This window comes from Temnothorax curvispinosus, unplaced genomic scaffold, assembly GCF_003070985.1.
Source record: "Temnothorax curvispinosus isolate PA1 unplaced genomic scaffold, ASM307098v1 QBEX01010178.1, whole genome shotgun sequence".
Lineage (NCBI taxonomy): Eukaryota > Metazoa > Arthropoda > Insecta > Hymenoptera > Formicidae > Temnothorax > Temnothorax curvispinosus.
In genome coordinates this window covers 282,558-300,787 of record NW_020219958.1, presented here as the reverse complement: position 1 = coordinate 300,787, position 18,230 = coordinate 282,558, and the positions used below count along the sequence as shown (strand labels likewise).

Here is an 18,230-nt window from a genome sequence, read left to right as displayed (position 1 = left end):
TATATATATATATATATATATATATATATATATATATATATATATATATATAAATTATCCAAAAATTGCTGTTTTAATTTAAAAAATACTTTTAATTTATATATAATTCTTTAAAAAAATCACAAAACAATAACAACCAAGAAATTGTATAAATAAAAAGGAACAAGAGACGAAAAATGTTCAGAACGAAAATGAGGTGTATATACGGCTGGATTAAGTTTCTCGATCCGTAAAATATTTTGTAAAGAATATTTCGTGAAAGAATTATAGATTTCGAAGTGCCTTATAATGCGTGCGATATAAAATAAGAAAATAGAGAAAGAAATTTGCTCGACAATGGTGCGATGACACGTGATTCCTGTTCTCATTATATTCAACTCAACATCGAAATAAACTCGTTCTAACATAAATATCTTTATCAAGGTTACGAAGGAGCGAGACCTTGCTCTATTTCCAATATGAGAAAACGTAAAAACGTTTAACTTTTTTGAAGCTATCTTAAAGGCATCCATTCCCAGCGTATCGCTAAAAAAATTTATGCATTCCCACTAAAAAAATTATGAATTATGAAGTGGAGATCAGATCGGAAGTGGCATATAACGGAGATGCACTTACTTTTACCAACTACTCTTCCGACGCGATCGTAAGGCTCGTGAGAGTACGATGGATAAGGACTCAAGCAAATATCCGCGTATCCTGGGCCACCAAGCGGATTGGGCTTGATCTTCATATTAGGTGGAACCGGCGTCTTTTTTCTCGCTTCCACTTTCAACTGCGGACTGAAGTAAGAAGATTTAGCGAAGCATCCATACCAGTCTCCGGGCGTCGAGTGCTTCTTCGATGGAGATGTCGGTAACATGCGACCGCCAATCTTCCTCTTCTCATCTTTTATCTGAAATGTATGCATCGTAAAATTTTACTCGACGTATATCAAAGCTATAATAAAGATTCTTTTCCTTGTAACGTTCTTAAAGCGAAAATGTAACCGAATACGAGATAAGCAAATTAAATTAATATATAGTTAAACAAATACAAGATGGAAGTGAAATAAACAAGAAAAATTTGACAACGTATTCTACTTAATCAAGGGTTACTTAATCAAGTGCAACTGATTAATTGGACAGTTTCGGCTAGATCAGCGCACATTTAAAAAATTATAATCAAACCTTATTAAACGATATTCTCCAAGGAAGGGTATAAATTCCTCTGACAGGGATTTAATTAAAGTTTAAATCTCAGTTGACACAGTAACAGACCCTACGCACGAACTTTCAGTTCCTCAGCGTTTTATTTTCAATAAATGATCAAGTATCGATTTGCCGTAGTTTCTCATATTATAAATACGTACCCGTTGCTTCGCCTCGTCGCGCCACGGCTCCGTGAGTGCCTCGCCTTCAAAAATTCGCTCATACTTCTTTTCGAATAATTGATTAGGAGGTGCACCGAGAATCTGGCGCCCTTTGGCAACATCTTCACGAAATTTTACGGGTTTTCGATAAACGTCAAAGGGACCCGGTGGTGGATCGCTGAAGAAACCTGAAAAGGCTTTGTCTGTGGAAATCCTCGAAACACACGTAGGCACTTTTATCGCTCGATTTCATATGCATTACCCACTCGTTCGATATCAATTTTTCCGTAGTGGCGACCAACAAGCGCAATATTTATTGCACGTTTCTTACTCATGTTTTACCTCTTTTGATAACTCTAACTTCCGCATTGTTCTTTTTTTAAATATAGTAACCTAAAACTTTGTCATTTCATAATGAAGACAGTTTTATGCGAAACACGCACGCGATCTTCGTTTATCAAAAGAAAGATAACAGAACTTATTAATAGAGGAAATAGCTTCAAAATTGCATTTCGGCCACAATTTTATGAATTTTTTCCAGAAATACGTCAAACAAAATAGCAATTAAATGTATAATGCATACCATGAGAATCGCATAGGGTCACATAGGACGTCTTGAACGTTAAGAGTGAACTTATGAGTAATTGACCCGGTTACCGCCAGTAATGAGACGTTCTTAATGAGTCGACGTTAGTACCAGCAGATCTACGGTATATTCTCGTTGCGGTAACACTGGGAACATTTCATTACTGCCTGTTTGGAGACTAAATACTGAAGGAGTGGCACATTCGCGAGAGAAGCGATTATAATTGTGTACGGTCTGGTCTCATTAACGATATGTGAACGATGGAAAGATCATTGAAACTTGAAACGCTGTCCCTGATAAAGGCGTGTCCCTCGAAGTAAACGCGAAAACTGATAATTACAACGACGCAATCAATTCAAAGTTACAATCTACTGAAAGTTCGTAGTTTACTTCTCGAATCACACAAAATAAAAAGAATTGGAATGATCTTGCTAACGTTTTTCTCATTTCAAGTGATCCGAGTTGCTGACGATCGTGCGACTGTAAGTTCTCGCCGTAAAAGACCGAGTTTGTCTTCGCCCGTAATAGTCATGCGTACGTGTCAAACCGGTAATTTCCACGGTCTCTCTATCTACCCACCTAAAATGCTTCCGCGCGATCCAGCGTACAGTTCGCGAAGCGGGGCGACAACGGCCGCGATAATAACTAAACTTTCGATTGCCAAGGCAACCCATTAAGATAAGACTTCGAGGCGGCTAAAGGGGAGGCCCGCGCTTTCGAGCGGGAGTAGTTGCGGAATCTGTAAGAAATCGTAGCAGAGCCGAGGCTGTGGGGAAAGCGGTAAAACGGAAAAACGGGGGCGAGAAGGATCGGAAAGAAATCGACGGCCGGAATAACGGGTAAGAATGGTAGAATAGAAAAAGAACGCGCGAATAAAAGGAGGAAGGACGGCAGGGATGAACGAGATAGAGGCGAAGGTGGTGGGAAGGTCGATGGAGATGTCAGCGGTGGAAATGGAAAAATGTTGATATACATCGGCCGCGCGATAAGGCGGTAGATCGATTAAGATTAAACGTCTGGTCGCCCGAGTTTAAGACAAGTTACATTGGAAACTCAGGGGAATCGCCTTCTGTAGAATTGAAATCAAGAACGTGACCGTTTAATTTGCAAATGGAAGGAGAACGATTGGCTCGCTCAGCTCAGTTCGACTTGCTTCGAATCGCTGCGTCCCCGACACCGCGAGGAAATCATGATAGTGCTTTGTCTCTTGATCACCGGATATTCCTCGTAATGTTCGTACAGTAACGCGCGCATGATTTTTTTTTTTAAGAATTATGAATCAGATATAAATCCATTACTGTTGACAAAAATATTGTCCCGCTCCGCAATTTATAATTATAAAGCTGACCTGTTTTTTACTATGCAAAGAGCAAATAATTGAAGTATCTAGGACACGCGCGGATGTCACTGTTCTGTAATGTCGTGATATTTTGCGCCCGGTCGTCACCTTTTCCAAACTGCCCTGAAAATCGTGAACATTTTTGGTTATTACCTTTTATATACTTTGACGGGAGTCGAAATTGGAAAATGTCAAATCGACTATTCGAAGGGTCGGTATCGTCTTGATGCAATCCCATTAGCAAAGGAAAAGTTGACGCGAAAAATAACCATATCCGCTATTTTTAAATCATGGTGTATTCAAAAAGATTACAGAAAAAAATCGTAAAAGTAAACCATGTTATCGTCCCAGTTGAAGACGATTTAAGAGAAACATTTTCAGAAAATCTGTCGAACTTCGATTAATTTAATCCTGTGTTATCCGTTTCTCCGAAAGGTTTGCCGAGAAAACAAGCCGTCAATAGCAACGGCAATAATAGCGCAATCGTAAACATGAGATGTACAAACGAGTTATATCTATATTCGGCACGTGTTCCTGGCACCCGACGGTCTAATAGGGGTCTCACAGAATTGCAGAATTATCGATAACGCGGTAGCATTGCGGAGCCACATCCATTAATTCAACCTTAGCCTAAGGGGGTTTAAATAATTAATCGAGGGACCCGCCCGTCGCGATTAAACGCTACAATTAAGCCAAAGGTTCGCCGGACGTCCAAGCCAGCGACCGCATCGTCTTTCTATATTCTCATTTCTGTAAGAGATATGAATCAACAAGCTGCAGCAATATCCAATGCCCGAATGCAGGTACGAATAGATCTTCGTATCGCTATATTGCGATACCGTTTTCTAATTTGGTATTAAGATTATAATTTGAAAAGTGACACGCATCACATCAAACGTTAAATTCTTACATTGTACGCATTTAAAATTTGCCCTTTTCATTATTATGTCAACCGCAATGCGCAGCGTGTACTCGCGTTACCCTTTATGAAATAATTAGCAAAAGAGGACGTGCACGTTATCTAAAATTAAATCACTTGCATGGTGTTGAACTGCGTATCCTTGCTTGGAAACCGTCCCACTTGCCGTGGTCAAAGAGCCAAACTGTTTATACTGACTGAGTGTCGCGATTGTTGGCAAATTGGCGGTGGACGGATCTGTCGACGATGGCCAGGGTTTGATGAAGTAATGGACGTTCTCTGTCGGCGTGTTGACCTGGCCAAGCCACATACATTGTAATGGTACGTACACAAAGCCGACAGGCAACGTGGTGACTGCCAATACGCATTTAGCTTTGTACGTAAGCCCCTGTATGTACATACACCATGTATCTGCACACGATGCGTACTGACGTAGCGTAAGCCGTGAATCGTTCTTGCATTGGTTATTGTCCGCCTCATCATCATTCTGAAGTCCCTGTAGACGCTTCTCTGATATGACACTTTGCATCTCGCGGACGACTTCGACAAAACGTCTTTTTTTTTTTAATGCACAAAATGGGATTATTAATCCATTAATATTACCACGCGGTACAGCGATGTATATTTAGCGGAAGAACAATCGTAACCCAAAATGTTTGGGCGGCGTGATTTTTATGGGCAACCGTATACTAGCGCACTGTCTCTGTGTCCTTTTTTTCGAGCATCCGCAACTTGACTGCGTCGAGATGATGCATAGCTCACCAACGGTATGCGCCAGAAGATTCCACGTGTCGCGCATCCCGCTACGTGCCGCGGCAGTATACGAAATTATGACAAAGGGTTTATGTCTTTCTCTGCTCTGCCACCTCGCAAAAAGAGAAACGCTGCTCATGCGAGCGCGGTGTACGACACAATGGAGGCACGGGGAAGTACGCAACAGCCACGGTCGAGAGCTAGCCCCGAAATAAAGCGGTTTGTTTCACCGGCGTTGTTTTAGAAATACCTGGCATCACAACGTACGGTGATATTTCCCTTAATCAAGGATAGTGCGCACAAACGTTGCACAAAGGGGAAACGTACGTGTTTAACGGTATTACGTGTCTCTAAGTTGTGATTATTTTACATATAATTGCGCTGTCTTTTCTTATTTTTGCAACGACATTGTTTGAGAGAATTTTAGTGAATTTTTAGCTGATTATGTTTTTCATAAATTTAAAATCGATTGTTTCTTAACGATAATTTATTAGCTTATTTCAATACCGCGCCGGGTGTATTGCTTATATCCTACAATATTCTGTATAAAGGAGAAAAAGAGAGAGAAAGGGTACGTCGCGACGGTAGCGCGAAAAGAAATTATGGGCAACAAAATAATTATTCGAAACACACTTATGCGCGATGTTACACCACATCATTTACGTCACAAGAATATACTTTACATCTGTCCGTACTTGTCTCTCTCTCTCTCTTTCTCTCCCTCCTCCCAACCTCCCCTTCTCCTTCCCTCCCTCTCTCATTCACACAGCAAACGTCAGTGCCAACATTCTGATTTAGTTATTTTTCCAGGACGGTGTATTGCTGAAAAGGGAGCTATTAAAAACCGCGGCGCTTAACGCACCCAGTCTGCCCGGAGTATGGCAATGGGGTGTTCTTTTTTCTGCCAGCTCTCGCGCGGGCTTCGTTTTTTTCAATTTTTCGCCCGGCACTCGGTGCTCCAACGAAGCCTCTTCCGGCGGCTTTTATCGTAGCTCGACTCGCCCAGTGAGTTTATCATTGTGTCGCTTCCCCAGACCGCCATGAAACCCTCGAATAAGTCTTCTCAACCAACACGTCGAAGGGAATAATCGTTTCACTCTTTTGGGGGGAATACGGAAGGAATGTATCATGAATGATAGAACGAATATCGATATAGATTACGAGCGATCGCATTCCGGGCATGGGAATGGTGTGGCAATTTCCATAATCATGCCAAGGACAATCATTAAAAAGGTCATCTCTCGGCCTTCGTCGCGAGCAGTTTCTCTTTTCGACGAAATAAAGTGGCTATAAAGAATGCAATAGAGTTGAATTAATGAGTATCTCTTCGTAATGGATACTAAGTAATGCTCTCCCGGTGACGGTTTTTTTTTCTCCCTTCTCTAGCGCGCGAGTCCACGGACATATAATTTAAATTAATAAAAGTTCATCAAATTTTTCATAACGGAATTAATGCGCACGACGGAAAGAACTCGGAGCCAATTAGCTATTTAAATGCCGGGACGCAGAACATATACAACACCCCCTTTAATTATTTTGTGAAAAACGGTATCGCCGTGACGAGAAGGAGGAATGAGTAAATACTCGGTGATTAAGTACTATACATTTTATTGTATCCTGCGTTCGAGTCTTTATAAATAATGAACAGTGAATACCGACATTGAATGAGTTTTCTATTTCTCTCTCACACTCTCTCTGTCACTCTCTCTCTCTTTCTTTCTCTCTCTGCATTTGCTGATGGACTGGGCATCGTGAGTTCGTTCGCTTTAATCGCATTAATAATGATATAGTAGTACCAATAACGTACAGATGTGCTTACAGACTTGCTTTAACCATTATCGTGGATATATTAGTATGGATGCATGGGGATGAAATATGATTAATGATGATAGAATATATTGGAGAACACGTTCATGCGCGCGTGCGAATTCACGCGGCATGACGCGGCGGTACGTACACCACACTTTCGCACGTCCTTCGCACCGTTCAGAAATTATACAGCTCTGCCCGCGGCTTAACTTCTAATTTCGAATTACATTATCGAACACACGTAGATTATTTCGCTCGCAATCTCGTGCCCCTGCGCACAGACGTGTATACACACAACGCCCACGTACGATATTATCCAGAAGACTTTCGCGCGGAAGGTAATCGTCGCGGAACAGTGAACAATGGCTAGCCATACTGGGCTGGGCGAGGAAATAAAACCAAAGAGAAAATATTAAAAACGAAACTGTGCTTATATTCCGGAGGGCCACTTTTAATTAGAGATAATCTCTCGAAGATTAGCGAGGCCAAACGCAGAATTGTTCTGAGCGAAGATTATTAAAAGGCGGGGTGTGTGCAGATAAGCGTATAAAAATTCGCTTTGATATCAAAACCTACGAGTTATATTCACAAATTAAACCTACGTAATATTCGGTAAATAAGCGATGTATCTTTGGAATAAATGTTTTTAATCGTTACACATATATATCTTGTATTAATATGTGATTTATTTAAACAATAACTTTTAACAACGGAAATCTTATCCGATGTTTTACCAATGGATAGAAATGTAATGTCCATAGTCCATTATCTCATTGTATTATTACTTCAATATCATGCAATATCTTCGGGGCTCGTTTGGGTGGAAATTTTAATACAAGGTAATCGGTCCTGAACTTTACCACAGTTATACTTAATACTTAAAAATTACTAAAACAATTACTTACTAAAATAGTTAAACGAGAAATTGAATAGAAAAAACTATTCTTAATAGACCCTAAATATTTTCTAAGAATAAACGATGTTTGCTGCGACGATATTGCAGTTAAAAGCTTTCTCTTATATTCTTCGAAAATGAATTCCGTGCGCTAGCAAACGTGGAACAAGCAAACAATCGAAACTGATGACATTCGGTCGCGTTGTGCCTGTCGGCGAGCGACAGCGAATAGTTCGCGTGTAAAATCTACGTTTGCGTCACCGACGTAGTTATAAAACTGTCAGTCGTAGTTTGCACGCTTTGACGTTAATTCGCATAATTGGGCTCACGCGGATTTAAGACCGTCTGAACGCCGCGTAGAAACAGGGCGAATAGAACAGACGACTCAGTCGTCTCGAAACTTCCATTAAGAGATAGCGGAACGGCGACGAAAGAAGCCGACGATAAATTGAAGAGCTACACGGGACGAGGGAGAGAGAGAGAGACGACCGCGGGTCGGGGGAGGCAGACACAACTGAATGGAAAGTTTGCCCCCGCGAAACGTTCGGACCGTCGTTACGATTCAATGCATCCCGATACTCCGCTTTGGATTCTGGCTACTACCTCTCGCTCGAAATAATAATTAAATTTATCGCGGGCGCTGGTTACGCGCGGATGTGGCTTTTGCGTAACGGATCGCGCGCGCGCGGCCGCACGCGCCTCGTTGAAATATTTTGCACCTGCTCGTGCAATAATGCCTCTGTTAAATTATCACATTACAGCCGGCGAACGAGAGCATTGCCGCGAGTAGAAACTACTGATTTACGCCAAACTAACCGTACGTCATTGTCAGGCCAGGGGCTGCTTAACGGTTCATTTTCCATCGGCGCGATCGGTAATTTGTTGCCCGATCGATCCTTGTCCGACTTGTCGCGCTTTTAACGGTGCCACACACGTTCCGATCCCGCGCATTACAATTCCGCCGGCCGAGCGATCTGCATTACATCCCTCATGCAATCGTATACTTACCACCGCTATATAGCGTGCGAGAGCTATAAAATTTCGAAAATGCAAATGTTATTTGCATGTGTTTACGAAAATGCAAATGTTATTTGAGATTTCACTTAAAGTTTCTGAATTTAGCTTACATCTGTTCGTTTGTTGCCTCCCCAGTTGTGTTTCATTAAATTTTAGTAATATTTCATACAAATCAATTTAATATCTTTAAAACAAAGAATATGACGCGGATTGAAAGCCACTCGCGTAGCAATAAAAAGTTAGAAGTTAAGTTATTTATCTATTCCTATAAAATTGCATAGATCTTCCGTAATATGTATATAAAAATAATTTTGTCACGCTTTTTGTTGTTAAGTTGACTGATAATTTATTATCTGCGTTTGAAAAAATATAAGTGTTATTGTAATATAAAATCAAATAAACAAAAAATTTGTTTCGAAATCTAATAATCTATATAATATTTTAATAGTTTTATATATAAAAAGAAATTTTATATAGAAATGTATATATTCCTCTCTACATTTTCTAAAAAATATATTGTGAAATAAAAAATGTCACAATATACAAATGTAAAAAGCATAGAACTTTCCGAATCGTTCAATCGTAGCAATTCGTAGGGTAGATAAAAATATGCTCAACAACTAGCTGGAAGAGAAAAATGGCCGTGTCAAATTTTCACAAATAACATTTATTACACCCACGACGATTATGTAATCTTTTGATAACTAACGGATTTTATTTGATGTTCGTCAACGTCAGGCATTTTGAGCGAATGACGAACGATGAATAGATCCTCATCGGCCACGTTCATCGCGTATTTTTCGCCCCATGCACGAGCATGAAAACTACCACTGAACAACGTCGATGCATCGCAATCGTTGTTTTATGCTCGACAAAGGCGTCGATTTCTTTGAACCATTGCGAGCCTCGAAAATATTGCTTCCATATTTTATCTAGATAAAATCGAACAACAATATAACAATATGTGGATAAAATCGATGTTTTGTTTCAGCAATTTTTCATTAACAGCGTAATTTTGTTTGCAAAATTGCAACGTAAATTCCAATTATCTGTTAATTTTGTAAGTGGATAAGTTTTGATTTGTTTAAAGATTTGCATTTTACAACGTAAAGTAAAAATGTAGATGATGATATGTAGATATACGTGGAATTAGTTCGAAGCTATCAAAAATTTTGGTGCTAAACGAATGAAAATATTTTTATTACTCTGCGAGCAACACAGAGAGATATAATATTGTATAACTGCTGAAATCGGTCGACAGAAAAGATAATTCGAACTTATAGTCACAGCAGTCAGCAGTACCAAATTCTTTGGACGGTGTCGTTTGAAAAATCTTATAATCAATCTCATTCTAAAAATACATAACAATTTACAAACAAAATATAAATTCAACAAATATATATATAAAAGTATATATATTTATATATATATATACATTTAAAAAATCTTCGAATTTTATAACGCACTTACCCTCGCAAGATTCGTTTCTTTCGATCGATAGACAGTTTTTCGTTGTTACACCCTCCGAAAAACGATATATTAAAATTAATGCGGGAACGATACATCCCTGAATTTAATTCGCATTTATCAATAATAAACAAAATATATTTACCTATATTTCTTAAAATTCTTTACGATATAAAGATAAAACAATAAAACGAGGACGTCTTCGATTGCAATCGATCGAATCATCGCTTGGCTATATTTTTTCAGCACAATCAGCACGAACGTATGTCATAGAGTCGAGCATTACATGTCACACGAACGGAATTCTCTTAATTAACGTATCCGCGTTTGAACATTGCGGACGTGTAAATAACATACGCATCAACAATGCAGCGTCAACACGTTAGTACCAAGAGCTCAAACACGCGAAGGAGAGACGTATAAGTTTCTATCCCTCTTCCTGAAATTCACAGCGTGCGCTTCTGAGCGCACAGCGAGCGCTATTCGTCCTTCTCTTACCTAAAATCCCGCATTGATCGCCGCTGGAAGCGATTAGTCAAGTTTCTCGAGAGATGCTCGAAAATGCTCCGTGGAAACTGATATACGCCGTCTCGCGCGTCGTGCGACGAAACTGCGAGACGCGGTTGCACTTCACAGTGAAGCTATACTTGTCCAAAAGTTAAAGTCCACGATCGAAACGGATTCAGGATGATATCTCCGTCGTCGCGTTGCCGCGTACACACAGCGTCGTATTTGCGTCTAGCGCGAGAATATCTATATCCGTTCTATGTAATTCGCGGCAATATCGCGTGTGCGGCGTGCACGCTCGAAAGGGAGCGGAGGAGGGCCTAATGCCCCAAAGTTTCCGTCCGTTTCGAGAAGATCTTCCGGGCGCGCGGGGTCTCCATGGAAAAAGAGAAAATTAGCACCATTCGGATCGTAGGTCCAAAATGCACCGGGGTCATCACGGTCACCTTAAGAGCGATGATAGTGATATCACAACGGTCAAAATAAAGGTCGCCCTCGGGGCCGTAGTACCGCCGTGTTGCATGGCAGCTGGGTTCTCTCCTGCAACAAAAGGCAAGGTAAACGTCATTAATTTAACGCGCTCTGTGTGTGATCCTTTCTCCTTCCTTCATTCGTATTTCCATTTGCGGTGGGAAGTATATCAAATTTCAGGAGGAGACCGCAGAGGTCTCGAATTTTTTTCAAAAATATTTAAAATGTTTACGAAAAATCCGTCGCCCGTAGCTCCGATATTGCATCACGAGCAGAACGTGGGCAGATTAAAGTCCGCCATCGTTTTTCCAACCCACGTATTCTAACTAGTATTATATTTCATGCGAATTGCGGCTTACGAGAGACTGAATACTGAGCGTTTGCAAAATTTACGTTATTATATCAGCATCCTTCAAATATCTTTCATAAAACGCATCATAAAACAACACAATTCGTTATATTCCTATAATAACAGTTAGTTAAGGTAATAGTTTCATCTTTTGAATAAAGAAAACAAACTGTATTCTCAGTTTGAAATTTAATAAAGACAGGAGAGATTTCTAAAAACACGAAAAAGAAAAGGTTTTAAAAGAGGTACATGAATTGTACGTGTGAAATCTCCGCTAATAACTGAGAGCAATATTTCTACTTCGACCTAATCGATAAATGTCTTGTTATTACAACGTTTCATTTGTTCGTTTCTTATCTGTCTCTAAATTACATTTCCGTCTTTATTTTCGTGCCTTGAAATTATTGACCGCCGCTAATATCGTTGAAATTTTATTACCTCTGCTTTTGGCCTGCTTTGCTATGCCTTAATATATATGTATATTCGTTTAGTTATAAGTGTTTCAATTCATTAAGAATGCAAGGAAAACGTAAGGAGAGACTCGAATAATAAATCGTCCCGCGTCCGAAAATACATCTGGTAATTAACGATAAAAGTAATTAGAGTAAAAATATAAGAATACTTGTACTTTATATATACATTGTAAGCAATCTATTCTCCGCTATAACAAGCGGAAACATATTCCGTAACGTTCCAAATGGAATAACATTTCAATCCTTTTATTTGTTCTGTCACTGGTGCCGTGATAAAAGCCCCGAAAGATTGGTACACACACATTGATTGCCAATGCCCAGTATTTGGCTTTTGAATTGTCCAAAAATTCAAAATATAAACGCGAATCGGTCATCCATAAAATCCGTGGTAAAATATCAAATGCGACGCAATCTCACGGCAAGCTGTCGCATTTAAAAGTGACAAGAATTGCGGTTTGCACGAATTTCGTAAATGGCTGATCGAAACCGTTTGTCGCAATCGCGGGAAAAACATTCTCTTTTATCAGATATAAAAAAAACGTGACGTGTTTGAAAAATAATTATCCCGCGTTTGCCTTTACCTTAGCCTTAGCCAATGATATGATTTATAATCAAAAGAAGCTAATATGTATTAATCTTAAGCTTCATATATTCCAATTGATAACATATTCTAGAATCTAGATTTTACGGTCTTCTACATGCGTGCAGCACACGGTACACGCAGCAAATTTCTCTGCAATTCCGCGCTACAGTTTGACGATACAGTTGTAACTATGTTTAATTATGAATACAATTATGATAATAATACATGTTTTGATACACTTGATATTATAACGTGTAATATTATATTGCTTTATGTGGTTACAGTGCTAAAGGCACGTATATTTGACAACTAAATCACATTACGGAATTTGACAACCGTATTAATCGAATCGTTATCGCGCATATTTTATTTCTTTCTCTCTGCCCTCTATACTAACTCCATAATTAACTCTATAATTCATCTTCGCTTCCTTGGCACAATCGAACGTTCGGCACAATCGATTCCGAAGTTTTTTCCGAAGTCGAAAACATGCTATCCACGTAGCAGTTTTAACGGCTGGTCATACGATCTCTTCCCAAGATTCAATTAAACGCTCTCCCCGGAGAAGAAAAATTTACAACTCTGTTTACGCGCCTTCCGCCGGTAAACCGGCCCTTAATCCCGGATTTTCGTCTCGTTAATTGAATCGTCTGAATTCTCACTGACTAAGATATTTCGTCTCGTTTTATGTCTCGTCTTATTGAAAATGTTTTTGTTAATACAGCAAAGCATTGAATTGGACTATATTTTTAACCGTTAGAAGAAAATATTCAATTTCATATACAAGTTGATTTCAGTTTTCAAAAATAACGAAATATATTTAGTAAGATGAAAATAAATTTTAGATTATGTAGGATATTTAGTAGTTTATATCTATAATCGGCGAAAATCTATTCATTTGACACGGATTATGCAGAGTATTTCGCCATTCGACCTCTGCTTAATTACGAATTAATCGGCCGATCACTCATATGCCGCGCGCATACATATACGCAATACCACGTAATGTAGCGTGCAAATTCGGCATAATTTCATTGACTTCACTAATCACGTTGCACCATCGTCCAAGTACTTTGCTCAATATGATATTCGGACCTTCATAAATTTACCAAAGCCGATCACACGGGACTTTGTTTGATGTTCCCGTAATTTCGGACGTGAACATATCTGCTCAGATTTCGAGAGGAGGTAGACGAACTAAATTCAATTTCGAATCGCAACAAACCTTTTACTCGGGTAGAGTAAAATTAATTGATGCCGTTTCGCTATCTCGGCTCTCGGGGACGGGGCGTAAATTTTAATTCGCGCCACCGACTCGAGAATTGTATAATATTCTACGTAACCGCGCGCGATCAATCACACACTCGGCGACTCGGAGATATCAGTTTCTTCTGTCTTCCAACGGTCTCCGGGAGGGTGGCTCGAGTCGGGACTTAAAGAATCGCCACGGTGGAAAAAGGCGGATGCGAAATGAGCTGTCAAGCGCCCTCCGGAGATTTCCTTCTGCGTATTATACATGGCAGCGCGCGTGCGCGCGCGAGCGAGCGAGCGAGCGGGCCTGTTAACTACATCTTGCGACGAGAGCTTTGCAAACTCCTCACGCCCGGCCTTACGTCGACGACGTAAGGATGCGGAGATGAGGAGACAGAGACAGAGAGAGAGAGGGGGGAAGGGGGGGAGTCAGATGGAGCGCAGTGATGCTGAAGAGGCAAAGGCAGACTTCCGTGTCATAGGAAGGATAGAGGCGGGTCGACGTGTAGTCCTCCTGGAGCCTGCGGCTACGATTATTAATGGGTAGGGCGTGACACCCCGCGAAATAACCTCTCTACCCCCGCTTCTACACACGTACACACATACACACAAAAACGCACATACATACGCCAGGACCAACCGACCAACTACCGCTTCAACTCCGAGTCACTTGTCTCCTCGTAGGCATTAACTAGGCCAAGAACTACTCATTTTCGAAAGCGAACAGTCCGCCACTCGTGCGCTTTTCAAGCTTTTTTCATCGATCACTTTTATCCGGTCAACCCGCTGGCCATTCTATCGTTTCACATTTATTTCTATTTTTCTAGTGTCTCACCGTCTTATAACTCTCCTGTCTTTACGTGAATTTTTCTATCATTAAAAATTTTTTTATTCTACAAAGCGAAGCGTGCTTATGCTAGAGGGTAGTTATCTTATTCGGAATACGACCTTATCGACGTTAATTTTCTATGAGAAGAGAACGAAAGTAAAAAAGATCACAAAGTAAGAGATCAAGCAGAAGTAGAGGAAGAAAGAGGTGTCGTGCGAGAAAGCCCTTCAGGCGAACACGATGAGATAGTACCGAGGTAATGGTGTTTCATCTCCAAGTCCGGCTTGCACTTAATTAATAATCACGAGCATATCTCGAGAATAATTAATTGTAAAGAGGTCTTCCATTATATCGTTAAAGGGGTACATTAATTGGAAAGAAACAATGAGAAAGGTGTATAACTACGTCACGCTTTTTTGCTGAAAAAGAACCAAAATCATTGCGTTCTCTTTTTCATTTTTGTAGATTCTACGTCAGAGGCAGCGGCTTTCATATTGTTTGTTATATAACTGTTATACCCAGCGCGCATTCTCTCAGCGCCAACACAAGTGCGGTTTAAATTTGCATACTAAACTGAAGAACTTTAAAGTTTATTTAAATATTAATATTACGACACTTAAACTGTAACGTTATTCTGTCTGTTTCGCACGAATAATATCTCTAATAATAAGATGACTATAATATCTCGAATATTTATTTTATCTAGCACATAGCACATAGAGATGTATATATGCAATATAACTTACTGTAGCCAAAAATGGCTGTAAGCTTCCATAGCTATTACTGGTAAAGAGGGAACATTTGGAATTTGGTAGTCATTTCATGCGAAGCACGGGGCGCAAAGACTCGATCCTCGATTGATCAGGGCATTAGGATGCGGCTCGTGTCACGATGATCAAAGATGACCACAATCCCCGTTTCGCAAATTGCTCAGTCCGACGGACATCATTAACGGCAATCGCATGCATAAACGGATAGACGAGCCGCGGAAGTACGAAACATTTCGCGATGCATATAGAACTACACGAAATTTCAGAAACGTGGATCGACTCCTCTCGCCACGGCAAACTACTTTTGAATGCGAGCCTCGAGCGTCCGACTACTTGTCAAGCAAATTCGCATTACTTCCAGTATTATGATCGCTCTTGTAGTTACTGGCATACAACACCCGCGGTAATAACTCTCCGACTTGCGCATTCCGCGTACTCATCATCGCGATCGTGGCTTAACTCTAACTTTACTTTACCTGGCTCATACCTCGTATCGCGAGATAGTAAGACGCTTGTTTTGCCGGCAATATATGTTTCTGTACAGGAGGAGCATATAGTTAAGAATTTCGTCGTAGCTGGCATTGATCGAACACGTTTGGCTAGAGAATATAACTGCCAAAAGTACGCTTACCAAAGAGCAAGTTCCAAAGGGCGCGTGCACGCGAATTTAAATGAAGCACCTGACATAACTCGCGAACGTCTCGCAATCCATAACTTCCTGATCTAGCTTTCGCAGCAAAATGGAGTAGTTGTTGGTTAAGCGGCCGAAGGCTGTTATTAACATCGTTTGCCAAAAAGGTACCAGAGCCGCAGATTATACCGGAACTGTGTGTCGCCAGCAAGCATTTTCTTGAGTGCAGCTCTCTCGTCAAACTTTACCGGAAGAAGATCGAACTCTCGTATTGGGCCGACTTAAGGTAATCCGCCGTAAATAATGCACATCACCTATAGATGCGGCGTCTCTGAGCCGCTCTGCCCCGAGCGCGAAAACCCGCCGTGAAAACTCGTTGAGCTCTTTTGCCATAAGTTCGAAAGACGTTCTCCCCCCAAACCCCGCACAGTATCGACCGCCTTGCAGTGGCATCGCCCATCCGCCACTATAGAGCCTGTGTTTAGCGGCATTTCCCACAAGAGCACGCGTCATCGACTCGACTTACGTGCTATTTCGTCGTGATACGAAAGTTTCGTGGTTTACGTCATCGAAAGATAAAAGAGAGAAGCACCAGGGAGAAAACAGCGAAAACCCGCGCCATCCGGCAATAGATCAAAAACGGGGGAGAAATACGCTGAAAATTGCTTGCCGAAAACAGAAAAACAGATCGAGCTAAATATATCCGAGGCAATTTTTCTGGATTACGGAGAGATTCGTATATATCGATAAATTAGGACAATGCATTCAGTCATTTAATCGAATTCGATTAACTCGAACGAAATCGCATCAATATTTATCCATGCTAATTCCATCGTAAAAATGATCGTATTTGTATCTACTTTGAATTCAAATTATACATAGCCATTTGTAACTTTGAATATGAATGAACTATATCTATCAACACAATAAATTAATTCTACTCGGTTTTCCCGTAATAAAACTTTCCCTCCCTTTACATTGTTTCCATAACAAAATTATAAGCATAAGAATTAAGCACACTACAGGAATAATGTTCATTTTAAACGCTAATTTGACTATGCCGCGAGAATGAAGAGGATTATAAAAGGAAGAAGAGTCTTGCGACAGCTCAGCTTGCTGAAGAAAGAAATGGGTCAACCTGAATATTCTCAACGAACTTTTCTATGAATACGCCATGCGCCAGTATTAGACGGCAGTCAGCGGGACACACGAAACAGCGCAAGTTACCCACGAGGAACAAAAAGGGTATGAATAAGTACGGGCGACGGCATAAGAATAAAAACAGCATTTAGTAGCATCTCTTAATGACTTCAATATATATTATATATATATTTTTTCTTATATATGTTCTATTCTCAATCTTTCTCCTCTGCATCGTGAGAGTCGGACTATTTTCTATTAATACAGTCAAGAATGTCATTTGGCGCAAGAAACTCGTTGACAAAACGGAAATGGAGACCCAAGTGAAAATCACGAAGAGCGATCGAGCGACCCGTCAACGACAGCGCCTCCGTCTCGGTCGCGTCCGGCGCCGGTTATTTACCCTGATGAAATCACAGCTTTGTATTCCTACACGATCGATTGGCGCAAGAAGATGTGCAGAGAGAAGAAAGCGCGACCGAGCGACCGACCTCTTGGAGCGTGAGGCGGACGAGGGCGGCAAGCCGAGAAATGGGAGGCGGCGAAGGAAAGAAAAGGGGGACCGGTAATAGGCATTGGCGCCGTTGAAAAGCCGTGGAAAATCAATTATCGACCGTGCAAAGGGGTGGAAAATTATATCGATAGGCGTCGCAGACCTCCCCACGAAGGTGACTGGCATCGTCTTCTCCGCCACTCGCCACTCGCCTTCGAAGTCTACCAAACGCCGTTATCGGTAGCGAGCAGAGACTGATTCTTTAACCGTGATTTCAAGCATGGCTGATTGCTTGGATGCAGGCTGAACTCTCTCTGATACACAATTATAAGAGAACGCAGCGCACGAATTATCGCCCGAGGCGCTCGAACCGCGCGTAAACAATGGTTTTCTCGCACCGGAGAAACACGCCGAACTTTCCCGCTGTGATTTTAATTCCTCTACTCGTAAAATAGCTAACAGCGTTTTTCGTTTACATCTGTAAAGTATATTTCTCGGGGAAAAAGTTAACAGACGGATGTGGGTATTTCTAATTATAAATATGTACATCTCACTCTCTCTCTCTCTCTCTCTCTCTCTCTCTCTCTCTCTCTCTCTCTC

The 18,230-nt window shown here is 40.7% G+C and overlaps 2 protein-coding genes across 8 annotated transcripts in view; both read right to left on the bottom strand.

The window, feature by feature from the left end:
- LOC112459858 (UPF0602 protein C4orf47 homolog) overlaps positions 1 to 4,356 on the bottom strand; it is a 5,647-nt gene extending 1,291 nt beyond the window's left edge. The window contains exons 1-3 of the mRNA XM_025024212.1: positions 1,611 to 4,356; positions 1,349 to 1,536; positions 616 to 892 (exon numbers count right to left, since the gene is read on the bottom strand). Of these exons, the coding sequence (XP_024879980.1) occupies positions 616 to 892; positions 1,349 to 1,536; positions 1,611 to 1,683 (538 nt within the window). The 5' untranslated portion in view covers positions 1,684 to 4,356. The remainder of the gene's footprint in view (positions 1 to 615; positions 893 to 1,348; positions 1,537 to 1,610) is intronic.
- Positions 4,357 to 9,159: 4,803 nt separating this feature from the next.
- Positions 9,160 to 18,230, bottom strand: part of LOC112459860 (peroxidasin-like) — a 124,416-nt gene continuing 115,345 nt past the window's right edge. For all 7 annotated transcript variants that reach the window (XM_025024220.1, XM_025024215.1, XM_025024214.1 and 4 more), the window contains one exon: positions 9,160 to 11,180. In XM_025024220.1, coding sequence (XP_024879988.1) covers positions 11,083 to 11,180 — 98 coding nt within the window. In that variant the 3' untranslated portion in view covers positions 9,160 to 11,082. The remainder of the gene's footprint in view (positions 11,181 to 18,230) is intronic.